This window comes from Mizuhopecten yessoensis, unplaced genomic scaffold (assembly GCF_002113885.1).
Source record: "Mizuhopecten yessoensis strain PY_sf001 unplaced genomic scaffold, ASM211388v2 scaffold245, whole genome shotgun sequence".
NCBI classification, from domain to species: Eukaryota; Metazoa; Mollusca; class Bivalvia; order Pectinida; family Pectinidae; genus Mizuhopecten; species Mizuhopecten yessoensis.
In genome coordinates this window covers 1,294,177-1,309,003 of record NW_018403450.1, presented here as the reverse complement: position 1 = coordinate 1,309,003, position 14,827 = coordinate 1,294,177, and the positions used below count along the sequence as shown (strand labels likewise).

General features: G+C 36.2%; 1 protein-coding gene across 1 annotated transcript in view; it reads left to right on the top strand.

Annotated features, from left to right (window-relative positions):
- The first annotated feature begins 3,983 nt into the window (after positions 1 to 3,983).
- Positions 3,984 to 14,827, top strand: part of LOC110445426 — a 59,846-nt gene continuing 49,002 nt past the window's right edge. Inside the window, exon 1 of the mRNA XM_021490046.1 lies at positions 3,984 to 8,123. Coding sequence (XP_021345721.1) covers positions 4,778 to 8,123 — 3,346 coding nt within the window. The 5' untranslated portion in view covers positions 3,984 to 4,777. The remainder of the gene's footprint in view (positions 8,124 to 14,827) is intronic.

Here is a 14,827-nt window from a genome sequence, read left to right as displayed (position 1 = left end):
TCACAAAATTACTGTAGAAAAGAAACACAAACTTAATAAATAACAGCAGCCAGATAGAAGGGCTTAGATCGCCTTGAAGATCACCCAGTGGGAATCTGGGACGAATTACTGATAATTGGTATTTATACATTAATTTCTTATCCTTGAGGAACTGTGCTTGTACAAACATTACTCCATGGACTTAAACATAAACTTAAACATAGAGTAGATTGAATAAATATCTTCAAATTAAAAAAAAACAACCAATTTTCTCTTATCAAAATACAATGTTTTTTTTTCAATTTAAATCAATTATGACGTCAGAGTTCTGTGCTGTCAAGGACACCACCGCTGCAAATCTAACATTATTTTATGTTTAAATCCGTTTCAGGGTTAACCGACAAAACTACTGCCTCCAATAAACGCTTGACTATGTATGTTTATTCACACTAGGCCAGTACAACGTCTTCTTTGCATGCATATTTAGTTTTGCACTTTTTTTAAGCCTTGGGCCACACGTTCTGCTTCCCATAAAGCGTTTAATATGTACATGCATACACTGTGGTCCATACAACGTCTGCTTCTCTTAAACATTTAGATATGTACAGCCGGACTGTTTTTTTTTCTCCAGGCGGGTCAGTAGAACTTCTGCTTCACATAAACGCTTTATTATATACATATTATCCAGTGCAGTGTCTGCTTTCTGTAAACGCGTGCCTTTAATTAAGTAGGTACACCTAGACACACACTAATCTTGCCGCTATTTTATGTAGTATTGCCCTTAAACATTTCTAAGAATAGTTTTGGGGTGAAAACATTCCTTCAATAAATAGTTTTCACAGTAGTCCTGCAGACCACAACAATAATGGGAGTTTGAATCAATTAATAGGGCTTGTGACTAGAAATAAAATTAAAAGAGACCCTGCGACATAGAAGAGCATATACTTAAAAAAAGATTATGCCTATTTTCTTACCTATATGACAATTAAAAACATTCTCATCAACTTGAAAATAAGTTAAAAAAAATAAGTAAAAAACGCTTGTTTACCACTTGCCCTGCTGTATACAGATTTGAATTAGCACAGGAGAGTGTTTGCGTTTTCATCAAGAAGTACCAGAATTCGTTCTGTGAAATTTAAACTGAACAAATGAAACTGTACTCTTATTCTTGTTATACTCTTTTTAGTCTTTCAATAATGTCTGGAAGAGGAATTTTTCGCTGCATTGTGGAATTCGCAGTTGATGGTTTCCGTAAAACGGCGAACATAATACAGCATGTCCAGAGTAATGTTTTCAACTCCAGGAACAATAGTCAAAGTGACGTCATCATTCGTTGCTGTTTGACGTTGTTATGACGTCTTCGTTAAAGTTTATATGTGTAAATTGTCTTGTGGTTTTTTCACATGAAAAGAAAAAATCGACCTATAAAATTTGAGTTTTTGTACATATACACGTAAAAAACGAAGTTGTGATTTGATTTGTCTAATAAACAACGTGTAAAGAATAGCAAGGATTCAAACAGTTCCAAAATGTTGGCTTATATTGTTTAACTTTTTTCGTCGATGCTAATTAAAACTGACGAACGTTCCGAAGAGGAAAGCGAGGAAATCGTGTCAGTTTCCAAATAAACACATGTGTTTGTCGAAACATACGAATAGATGCGACAAGAAAATTCAACAAAACGACATTTAAGTAAAAAAATACTCCACCCGGAAAATAGTTTACAATTAGTCTTGTTACAATTTTAAAAAATGGGAAAAATTCAAGGCTAATGAATGACGTAAGACTTAGTAGGGGTAGAGGTGCCATATTCATTCTTCAAAAACAACAGAAAGTTACATGCCCCCAATATACACTGTACAGCACTGAGCCTCTCAACTCTCAGCCTCCAGACATACATAGGTTCCAATCTGTCCACGTCCTTCATGACTACTGTCAGTCGGTGTACATCATGTCTACGTTAAATTTGATCCGCTCGACCTTTTATTTTGGTCCAGTTCCAATATTGTATGTCGCAATAGTCGTAATGAATCACAGCCACGATACAGCGCCTGTATGCCTGTACATTTGTATAACGTGGAAGACATAGAGTCTATTATACAAACATAGACTTCGACAGAGGTCGATACATAAATGCATAAACCATGAAGAATGAAGTAATCTTAAAGCGCAGTTGATGTTAATATTTATTTTCGTTGGTATATAAACCTGTTTATCGACTAAGCTACAAGCTGAATGTAATGTATCACCTTTGCGGGTCAGATGCGTGTTTGAGTGTTACAGTCCTCAAGTTTTAGACGCATACGGTTAATGTACATGTACAAAGACATTCAAGATTAAAGAACAAGACATTCAAACACTATTCGACCTACATATTTATTCGCTTTAAAACAACTACATACCAAAAGCCGTTTCTCCTTGCAAGTATTGAATTATAGAATTAATCAACCAATAGATATATGTAAGAATACCTGTAAATATCGATCATCTGCATATATCAACCACCTGTAAATAACGACAATCTTTATATATCAACCACCTGTAAATATCGATCACCGGTATATATCAACCACCTGTAAATATCGTCCATCTCTATATGTCAACAACCCGTAAATACTGTAACGACCATTTGTATATCGACAATATTTATGTATCAACCACCTGTGAATATCGACCATCTGTATACATCAACAACCCGTTAATAACGGCCATCAATATGTTTATATCAACCACTCGTATATATCAATCAATCAATCATCTCTATATCTATAATAGCCACCTGTAAATATCGATCCTCTGTTTAGATGAGTCACCTTTAAATATCAACCACCTGTATATACAGTTGTGGGATTGCACAACGTTACACAATGTGCGGTGTGTGCACGATGTATGCACGATGGGCAAACGCTCAAAATCAGGACGATTATTGCTTGCGCACATTTGTGCGGACGATGGACGAACGTTGTGCGATGACAATCGCGGTTGGAGTAAATTGAGAAATGGCTTAACAATATATACGGTTTCGTGTTCAAACATATAAACTTGATTATTGAAATATGTTTCTATATTCTAGCTACATATATAAGCTGATATTTATATTTTTTCTTAAATTTAAAAATGGTGTTTCGGTGATGTTTTTTAAACAACCCGAATCGACACATGTAAAATTATAACACATATGGACCGGACCACATATACAGGTAAACCTAGCCACCCTATACATTTACATGGACCGTAGCTTTCCCCACACGGGACACTTACGTAACTCGTCAAGGTGCGATATCCAGGTGAAGGCCAAAATGAATGCAAATAACAAATAATTTCAGTCCAATTGTGATCAGCTCTCTATTTCAGGCACAGGGCGCAAGGTAAAGCTCCGGTCACTCATCAAAATGTAATTAACCTGTTTGTTACTTTGGATCCAAATCCCCGTTTTTTCTAACAGTCACTGTATAATCATATAACACGCATTGTGAAATTGTAAATAATATGTAAATAATATGATGAGAAAGTATGCATACAGTGTATCTTATTCCATACGAGCCTTCCGGATGTTTTTCATTCAGTAATATTGATCAACCAAAATAGCCATAACAAGTTCAATAGTTCAAATTACAATGATAAGATAATTACAAAAACAAGAAAGGTCTTTCATAGGGAATTGATTTACTTTGATGCAGATACATGTCTTGATCTTAATCAAGTACGCCGACAGGTGGTGTTGTAATTACGATCCGCTTTTATTTTTTAGAACTTCATGAACAACTTCATTCACTTCTGAAGTCGGTGATTCAACAAGCTGGCTCTATGCTGAGATGTAAAAGAAGTTATTTGGGAGGGTCCTTCAGGTCATTACGTTGACATGGTGTGTTAATTATTAGGAAACTGTGAGAGGTATCGGTCATTATTCATGGGGCGCACGTGCTTATCAATAAACCAATCAGAAGGCAGTTTACATATCAGGCATGTTAATCTCTGTAGTCTTACGCTGACTACCTGGATGATAGTAGAGAATTAGTAAGAAACAGTGCGAGTCATACTCAACTGTTCACCGCTATTAACTAATTAACAGTGATAAGTTAATTTTACATCACGGAAGACGACAGATACAGGATGTGTATATATTTTTTTTAAATCGCGTTTTTTGTATAAGACACTTTCTATCGGTGTCAGTAACACCGGCACTACAATAGAGGCATAAAACGCAGGCGTTCATAGTTTACAAAGTAATACACGCGCGTGGAATTAGCGCCGACAGTCGATAGAACTAACTGTACATGCTTGCACGGCCGGTTTGCTGCAGAGGAGAGAGTCGGTGTGTATATTTACAGATGGCGCGCGTGGCGAATACATCAGGACATTTACACTACCCTATCGCACGAGGGAACCCTCTCCGCTACAGTCGCAGTGAGAAGCCATGCTTTGGTACAACAGTTGGTAATACATAAATATGAAGACGTGTGTTTGGGACAGACTTTTCAATGTTATTTATGGATCAAATTAGCAATAAATAACATTCAACAACGTCACACTTCTGTTTATAGGGATTCTAAAATGTGATATATTTTCTTGCAAGCAATAACAAAAAAACCGGCAAGGATTTCTTTACCAAAAGGTGGAAACAGGATCTTTAAATATTTGATGGACAAACTGCTGTGATATAAGGACTATGCACGTGCTACTCGGAGACTCTACGAAATGCTACGATACCTAAATATATGACATTAGGCATAGCAACCCTTCATTGAGCTATAGTGATTGAACTGTACAGACCTAAATGTAGTCCGGAAAAAACAGAATGAAGAACGAAGACGATGAAACCGAGCAAGCAGTCAAAGCAAAACGCAGGAAAGGTTCGAAAAAGAAAGAAAAGAAAAAGAAAGTCGCGGGAAAAGAAAACGAACCTAAAATAGCAATAGAAAATGAAACGGATGAAGTGTTTGTCGCCGGAAACGAGAATAAAGAGGAAAACGGGTCTCAGAAGGAGCAGACAAGAAAATTGGACGATAAAAATGTCGATGGTGCTGAAAATAAGCCTAGCAATGAAAGAGTTAACACGTTGCCAAGAGCAACCCGTTCAAGGAGTACTTCAGAACGCCGGAGTTTAAAAAATCTTTTCCGGAAGCCTAAACTTCAGAAACAAAGGTCACTTAGTACAGGTGGGATACAGGACGCTGCGGGAAATGACGTCACAGTTGTAGCAGCGTTGCGAGGGGACACTGTCACCCCCACGGATCGGAAACTGGCGGGAGAATTTGGATTGGTCGACAAAATTGATTCTCCATCTGATCCACGTGTCAAAATTAAACGTATGACTGTTGGGGAAGCTAAAAAGGTAAAAAGTACCAGTAAGTCCCCGGTTAGTGAGTTATCTCCTATGGATGTATTCCAATTGAAACCGACATTAGAGGGTGTAGGGAAGTCGGAATCTATGGAATCGCATTCGTCATCTTTACCAGATCTCACAAATATCGAGTGTTCTATTCCATTTTCGAAAAATGACGAAGATAAAAAAATATACAGAAGGTCAGTTAGTGCAGATATAGGACGACGAAATAAAGACCCAGTGAGTCATACACATTCAGGATTGGGTAATTATGAAAACCCTAAAAGTGAAACACAACTTGAAAACAAAAACGATCCATCATCCACATCTCAGGCAGTTCCTAGCAACGTTCCATTATCAAACATGGTATCTAACAGTGCATTTATCGATGAAGGAAACGATGGAGTTAAAAGCCAGAATTCAGTAGCAACGCCACACTCGCTTGAATCAAACAAACAACCCCCTCATTCTAGCCATACAACCAGTAACCTTGATAAAACCCTAAGTACTTCTACTTCCACTGACCCCATTGATGCTGAACAACTTGAAAAGAATCGTAAAGAATCGTTTTCTAACTTCATGAATCTTAGTCAGAATCTACCTCTACATTCAGGTTCATTTGGACCTAAACTAGTGAAACATAATAATGAGGAGAAATATGATACAAAAAGTGAGAGTGAGACAGTTCCAATACCGGAAGCGGAAATATGTACAAAAGGTAAGATTCCAGACTCTTTATCATTGTTTCTTGGTAAATCTAAGGTTGAACAAGAGGTTATAAATGTTAATGACAAAGCGCAAAAGATAACAAATAATGATATACTACAGGACAGTAAAGATAAAGTCGAGGAAAAAAGGACATATCCGTTTTCAAAACAAAACATTAAAGATCTACCTGCATCACAAGGTGGTGACCATGTAACAGCGTGGCTGACTGGTTCTCAGGATACGATCAGAAAAGAGAAAAGAGGATTAAAGTTAAGCGACAGTACCACTCCTCTCGATGAAAAGAAAAATATTGAATCTGATTTTAGTAATGCTGAGTCTCGTGAGCGAGGCAGAGATGCTTCCGATCAAAAAGATCAAAAACAGAGCAGGACATTGTCAAGAAGTACATACAAATCTCCTCGGCGATTTAGTGGAAGGAGTTTATCAAAAGGTAAAGACAAAGAATCCAAAGTAAAAGATTCAAAAGATTCGGATAAACAAGGTGAAATGATTGAGGAGAAAGTGTACGACAAAGGAAAACAAGACTCCGAAAGAGAACAGAAAAAAACACAGAAAGAACTGCGATTACATAAAGATGATAAAAGTCACGCTGATATTGCATCGATTTCAGACATTCCGAAAAAAGGATTTCCCTTGTTATCCGAATCACCAAGGATTACTAATGTTACAAATAACTTGCTAGAGAAAACAAATAAAGGAAACGTTGCGAAGCCGTTGGTATATACAACGGGAACACAATCTGAAATCGAAGATGTAGAGAAACGAAAGCGTAGCACTCCTATATCTAGAAGTGTTCAAACCTCGCTGGAAAGTCTCAAATATGATAAAAAGGATGAAATGTCAAAAAGTAAAGTGAATCTTCGCACCACCGCTGAAGGGATTATGAAGAAAACACACCAACAAAACGTAGGCTGCTCCTCGGACGAACAAGGTAAATCTGATGACAAGATTACGACATCAAAAGTTATTCTTGATAAAACAAAGAGAAAATCGTCTCGAAATTCTAGCTCAGATAGCGACATGGCTATTGATATATCAGAAATTGATGATTATTCAGTTTTTAAAACACCCGAATCCACTCCAGCTTTTAAGCGTAAAAAATTGCCACCCCTAAGTGAAATTCAGACTCTATCGGCGGAGGTACAAAAGGACTTTGACACACCTGATAGCGCCCCGAGACTCGCTGGGATTCTAAAACATTCAACAGGTGACCCGATTGTAAACACGGAGTGTGAAAAAGAGGAGGACACTCCAAAACCTCCGAAAAAGCTTTCCCTTATGGACATTATAACAATGAAAAGACGACTTTCAAAACATCGTAAGAAATCGGATTTATCTAAAAGAAGGGCAAGTAAGCGATCAGTTAAGTCATTAGACAAAGAAGATGTGAAAGAAAACAAGAAAAAAGACGCGGAGAAAAAATCGGATAAAACTGGGGAACCGCATGTCAAAACTGACACAAAGGTAATCATAGAAAACGAAACTAATCTAAGCCTCAGTAAACTCGCTTTACTACAGGAAACAGACATTGTGGATGACTTCATCGATTTAAACGATGACCTTCCAAAGAAACATATTAAATTTGAACCGGGTGATGAACCAGTGGCCTCGGATGAACCACTTGACGACGAACCTGCTATACCGCCACCTCGTCACCTAGCAACAAGACGGGAGAGTCGGATGTTAGAAAAACGTCGGAAAGTGATCAGTTGTTGTAAGCAATTTATAGCGTTCTTGTTTTCCCATATAGGGTTGTGTTCCCTCGTTGTAGCTTATTCCATTCTCGGCGGATTCATTTTCCAGGCTCTCGAAGCTCCATTCGAGCAACAGACCAGAATTCGTGTGAAAAACGAAAGGGAATCTGCTATCACGCAAATTATGCAACTAGCAATTGAATTAGAAATGAACAAACGCAGCCGGGATAATTTTACCAAAGAGGTGAACTCACTTCTAGTGAGTTTCCAAACGGAAGTGTGGAAGGCGACGGAAATGAATGGGTGGAACAACAAAGATGATCAAAGCGAGTCCGAATTACAGTGGTCTTTTGCAAGTTCTCTTCTTTTTGCTATCACTGTGATGACAACCATTGGTAAGTACTACAATTAAATATGTTAACAATTAACAACACAAACTTATGAATATCTGACTTGCTTGTGTAATGTGTGTTTAGATTAGCGGCCTACGTACCAGAACAGTTCCCGTGCAAAATAATATGAAAATACCGACCAAATCGTCCTTTGATATCCAATATTTGCTATATAATACAAGAAAGTTGTGTGGGCTTAATATTGCTCTCGTCGTTTTACCATAAATATATAATAATCTATCTGGTAAAATACCAGATTCTTTGATAATTCAACTATTATTTTGATTAATTTGAAAAACAAAATTGCAAATATATGAAGTAAGTATTGAATTGTTATCTAAACACGTGCTACATGATAGACAGGGGATGTTGGAGGCGTGACTTGTTTGTTGTTCAGAAAAGAAGATAGGATTATGTAATTTCAATATGTATGCTGCCTTAAGTAAAAAGCTATATAGACTATAAATAGATATTATTACACTTTGTGTTCGAGGTATGTCGGTCATACACGCAGTTAAAACTGGGATGATCAAGCGGATTGTGAGTCCTTTTTTGTAAGGAGTATTATATATGTCGCCTTCTCCATGAACAGTATTAACTATCATATGTTACACACACGCTATGTTTGCGTATTATTTATGAATAACAACTATTTCACAGATGTCAAGAATATCTGTGACCAACCCAAAGCGGAATTTACCGCTGTGACCCTTTGTGTGTTTTCATTACCTGACTGAGACATACAAAGGATGTGTTTTTGTGAAGAGTAACAACGTGGAAATCAAATAAATACTGATGTACATACAGATACAGATGTAAGGTCTCATAAACGCCATCGTCACTTAGGTCGTAACATAGACCAGTACGTGTTACCTTAATTTCTGGAGTATACTATATTCATTGCAATCGTTTAAGGCAGCAATGGCTGGGCCGAATTTAGCATACACCGCACAAACAAAATGAAAAAAAAGAACAATATCTGTGCCCTATGTATGCCATAACGTGACATACTTTGGTTACGAGACTTACCGAAGAAAAATGAGTTATTGCATCTTTCACTCGGCGTTTTTGATAAGGAATTCTGTTATTATTTCACATTTGGTGTAATAAGATTGAATGAACACGTTACGTAGTAAAAGATACTGAATTGCACAAATTGTTAAAGATAATTCGTCAAGGAATGGAATTCGTTGCGAATACGATTACTTTCATTTTTATTCTTAAAGCAATAAATCGATACTTATCATCGAGAAATTTAATACTCGTTCTGCTGTTTCCTGCGAATTTTATAAATGAATAAGAGTATAGTTGAATATTGGTCATACGTTTATTTATCTAATACAATGTTGATATGAATTAAGTATAGCAGAATAAAAAAGAAAATAGTATCAGGGTATTCATGAAGTATGTGTACTAAAAATAAAGAAGGAAAAAAAAGTTTAAAGCGAAATATATTTCTTCCTACCAGACTTTTTAGTTTTTCTATTGGCCTTAGAATTAGGCAATCATTATAAAAACATCTTAGTCCTACGATATTTGTATTTGAACTGGTTTCACTGTATTTTAAGAAAGTGTACCGAGGGGCAATTTTACAACACTGTAAAGGGGTACATAATTTTAAATATTCTGATCAATAAAATATAATGTATCAAATTGAAACCTATATCTGATCGATCACTTCCGGGTCCAATATATAGTTTACACAGGTTTCCGGATTTGATGAGTCTAACGTGACTGGCTATCAACGTTTACAGTTTCTTTTGAAAATTTCATTTTGGAATGATGCCTGTTTTGTAATACATTTTGGCACTTAGTAAAAATATGATGTCTTTTGGAATAAAATAACGCTTTGAAAAAAGTCCTGTTAGTTCATATATATGTAATAATGACATAACCAAGAAAAAGACGTCCTCATGTACACTGTTTCCATGGTGATATTATACTTTAACTAAGCCGTCATATTTAATCAACCCTATTCATTAAGTACGCGTTTCAGAATAATTTGGTTATAATTCTCAAGGCTACTGACTGTTTACCTGCGCTTACAAGTCACATTGAATGTTTATTTTTTCTTCACTTTAATCATAAACACGTGCTGTGTATCTAAATATAGCACACAACGTAATAGCATACAGAGTGCTCAGATTCAATCACGTCTTTAAGTATGCGAAGGTACCCCTAGACATTCTATTTTTACGTCAGCACGTGCCTTTTTATACTTTGCAGAGGTATAGATTAAATTATGCATAGCACCGAAAACAATAAAACCGTTAAATTGTTTTGTAAGGACATACAAACCAAACGATATATTGGACAGCGAGCATGTTTAGAAAATTCCTTCCATTGTGAAAAATGTTGCTTTTCATACTTCAGGACTGAATAATAAATAGGTCATGATACATCCGAAGCCCTGTTATCTAAGTAATCTCAAAGTAAGTTGATATCTTTGCAATTACATTTTTTTCAGCAAAACATATATCTTTACATTACTGACTTTTTGCGAATTTTAATATTCGAGATGATTTCGCATATAACGTATTTTATTTAGAGAAATATATAGTCGCGAAATAGCTCCATACCTAACTGAAGTTTTTCATTAATGTTACAACAAAGAAATTACTTGAATTCGCGACCAATTCGCATTGCGAATTTACTTTTAACATAAATAATCAACTAAATGTCTAGAAATACAGCACATATGTTCATCCACTTTCAGCATCTGAATAGACACACATGACTACTGGAAGGTAGTTAGGATTCTTATACGTGAGGAAATTCATATATTTGTATAGGATTCACATCTGGAAATAGATATTGAGGAGTTGATTTAACGTTCATAGCTACAACATCTTTACTGGAAATATTTTATCTAAGCATATGACTCATCTTTGAAGAATATATATGTATATATATAAATATATATGTCTGTAGCGTCTAATTGTTCTTATTTTCAACTACACAACACTTGAGAGAATGATTTGTATTTGTGTTCAAGGTAATTTACCGTTGCATTTTTACAAGTCACAAGCAACTCTCTAAAATGGCGGGGGGTGGGGGGTGGGGGTCTATACGAGACGTGTACATCCTTGTTTTAAACCACACGTTTGAATCATTGGTTCTCTTATACTTTAATACGAATGGTTCCGTGATATACGTTTTGGATATCTTATTTGGATATTTATTAATATATAATATGCATATTGTTTAATCCAAACTCTGCGAAATCTAGGTACAGTACATGTAGATACCAAACCTTCCATAACGTTTTAATAGTATGGCCATGTTACAGTTCTTGTCCGAGTAACAAAGAACTACAAGTATAATAACATCGACTCTCTACCTGATTTAGAACTGACTTTATCACGGACAAACTGACCCTATGCACTGTTGGTATACAGCGTGTATAATTCTCTTTCCCCCTTTATGATGCATGATAAACTTAATCACAGAATTGCGATTGTGTTACACGTATAGCTGGGGGAATTAAACATATCTAGAAGAAATATTATCGTATTACCGACAGTGGAAGGTAACCTAGTTTTGTCGGTTTGGGCAGATTCCCCTTAAAATTACATATGTTGTGTTTTAGTTTTTGCATGATGGGTGACATTATTTGTTCCCGTACAACCATTTCATCATCATTTTAATTTTGAAATGGCATTAATTTTAATACCTGATATATGTAAAATCGTTACAAAAACAGCACATTTGATATCGTTAACAATTTAGAAACACAATTACAACTTCATTGAAAATAGATTTGTGAAGATAATATCATTCAAAATGAGGTTTTCAACATCAAACTATTATCACATTTAGAGCTTGCTAAGCACATGATAATTAAAATGGTGTTTAAATATATGTGTTTCATATTGCTACATGATAACTTCTACGTACTGAGATTTAGTCTTTCTGTACAAGCAATACATGAAATATAATAAAAATAATTGTAAAAATGCAGAACCTGTCTATTGTGCAGTTTTGGTTAACCAAAGGATAACTAAATATATAACTTTACATTTATCGTATTCATAGAAACATCATTGAGGTTATTTACTTTATGGTATATTTGTTCGATTCGTCTGCTGAATAACCAACTACTCGGTAGTGAAGCGGACGTAAAACCAATCAATCAATCAATCAACCAATCAATCATTTGCTCGAAATATATAGTGAAATATGTTGACATTTACGCAGGAAAAAAATAACGTTTTGCTTACTGGGTAATCAAGCTTTGCTTATTGGGTAATCACGCTTTTCTTACTGGGAAATCCCGTTTTTCTTACTGGGCAATCACGCTTTTCTTACTGGGCAATCACGCTTGTCTTACTGGGCAATCACGCTTTTCTTACTCGGCAATCACGCTTGTCTTATTGGGCAATCAAGCTTTTCTTACTGGACAATCAAGCTTTTCTTACTGGGCAATCACGCGTTTCTTACTGGGCAATCACGCTTGTCTTATTGGGCAATCAAGCTTTTCTTACTGGACAATCAAGCTTTTCTTACTGGGCAATCACGCTTTTCTTACTGGGCAATCACGCTTGTCTTATTGGGCAATCAAGCTTTTCTTACTGGGTAATCAAGCTTTTCTTACTGGGTAATCAAGCTTTTCTTACTGGGCAATCACGCTTGTCTTACTGGGCAATCACACTTTTCTTACTGGGCAATCACGCTTGTCTTATTGGGCAATCAAGCTTTTCTTACTGGACAATCAAGCTTTTCTTACTGGGCAATCACGCTTTTCTTACTGGGCAATCACGCTTGTCTTATTGGGCAATCAAGCTTTTCTTACTGGGTAATCAAGCTTTTCTTACTGGGTAATCAAGCTTTTCTTACTGGGCAATCACGCTTGTCTTACTGGGCAATCACGCTTTTCTTACTGGGCAATCACGCTTTCCTTGCAGGGTAATATATATATCCTTTCACAAGGAACAGTTTCAATTTTAGAAGCGTTATGTTATCGAAATCATACTCAAGAAACATAAAACAAAACAAAAAGTCAATGCGTACGTTTTTCATACAAAATAAGTCAAAGTTAAATTACAAGTGTTAAACAGTTTCATCATGACTTGATTCTGTAACATCAGGAAGGCGCCCATTGCGTGAAGACCGGGGTGCTATCTGCATCGTCTGTTTTCCTTAGCTAATTGAAATTCCTGCAGCACCGATTGTCTAGCTCCTTCCTTACTCCAATTGAGACTGTGCCAACAGATTTGTTTGTATATACTTCCTGTTATGTTTACCCGATATTACATTGGTCGTCCAGTTCCTGTATTGCCACTCACACTACGAATTTATGTTACTTTAATAATTTAATTTACTAATGTTCATGCTGCATATTACGTTAATGCTTAACGTCCCTTTCATTGTTCTCTATTTGGAATTCAAGCCCATTGAGACATGATCACGGAAATAATAAAACTTCGTCTGACTTACAATAGCAATCTTGACGTTGTAAACTGACACCAACAAAAATGCGGCACAAGCTTGGTAAGATATGACGATATAATGTGCTTCTTTAAATTCGATGTGTACCTATGTGCTACCATACTTATGTCGTTAGTTTTTGTGCACGTTTGTATTCATAAATTAAATTGGACACCTTTGTATGTCTGTATTTATAGGTGGGAAACATTGTTTTATCTGTATTCATACGTAGCAAACCTTTATCTGTCTGTATTCATACGTGGGACACCCATTTCTGTCTGTTTTTATACCTTGAACACCCTTTTCTGTCTGTATTAAAACGTGGGATACCTTTTTTTCGGTTTGTATTCATACATGAAACACCTTTTTCGATATGTATTCATACATGAGACACATCTACTGTATCCATAGATCTATGATTCTAACACATGAACATTGCTCTCCTCATAAAGGGGACAGCAATACCTCAAAGCCGACAAAACAGTAAGAAGCCCGGACAACTACCTATCTAAGTAGGTACTTAAAGACAGTTACGCTGTATATTGCCCACGTTAGAAGACTCCTTGTACAATCTGGTAGCATAAAAGACATGCTGGGTTTTTTATGTGTCGATACCACCGAGGCATGTAGACAGACTTTCAATCACACTTCTTCTGTAATCGTTTCCTCTTATTCTCTTTTTGGTGATCGCCAACTTATAAGATAGAGTTATTCTCATTGCGTAATGCAGGTTCCCTAGTATCTTATTGTTCTTTATCCTTCCATCTGGTTGTAATAAAGATGTTATATGAAAGCCGCATTTGTACGGTTTTTACTGGCAATCTGTGTCGTCCCCACACAGAAAGTCCTATGACTGGGCATGGTACATAACATGCTACTCAGAAGTACCAGCTAAGTCGCTTGAGTCATTGTCAGTGTTTGCAATGCCGCTTATATCGTGTATAATTATTCTTTGATGCGCAACCCGAGTGATCTATAATCAGCTGCAGTCGTTGCTAAATCTTTCATCTGATAAGAATAACAGCAGTGCCTTATTTTCGATGCTGATAAAGAAATATCACCGAAAAAAACGTATACGACGTTGAAAAGGTTTCAGCAATTGCGAACGAAAAAAATAACCTGACATAAGAACTTTAACTCTAAAGATTGGAATGGAGGAGATAAAGGTGAACAAATATGTCGACTTCATATGATAATATCACGTCTCGTTATTCTGTTATATTATTTACTTTAAAGTAAATTGGAATGTCATTACCCCAGTCACTCTCAATCCCGGTAGC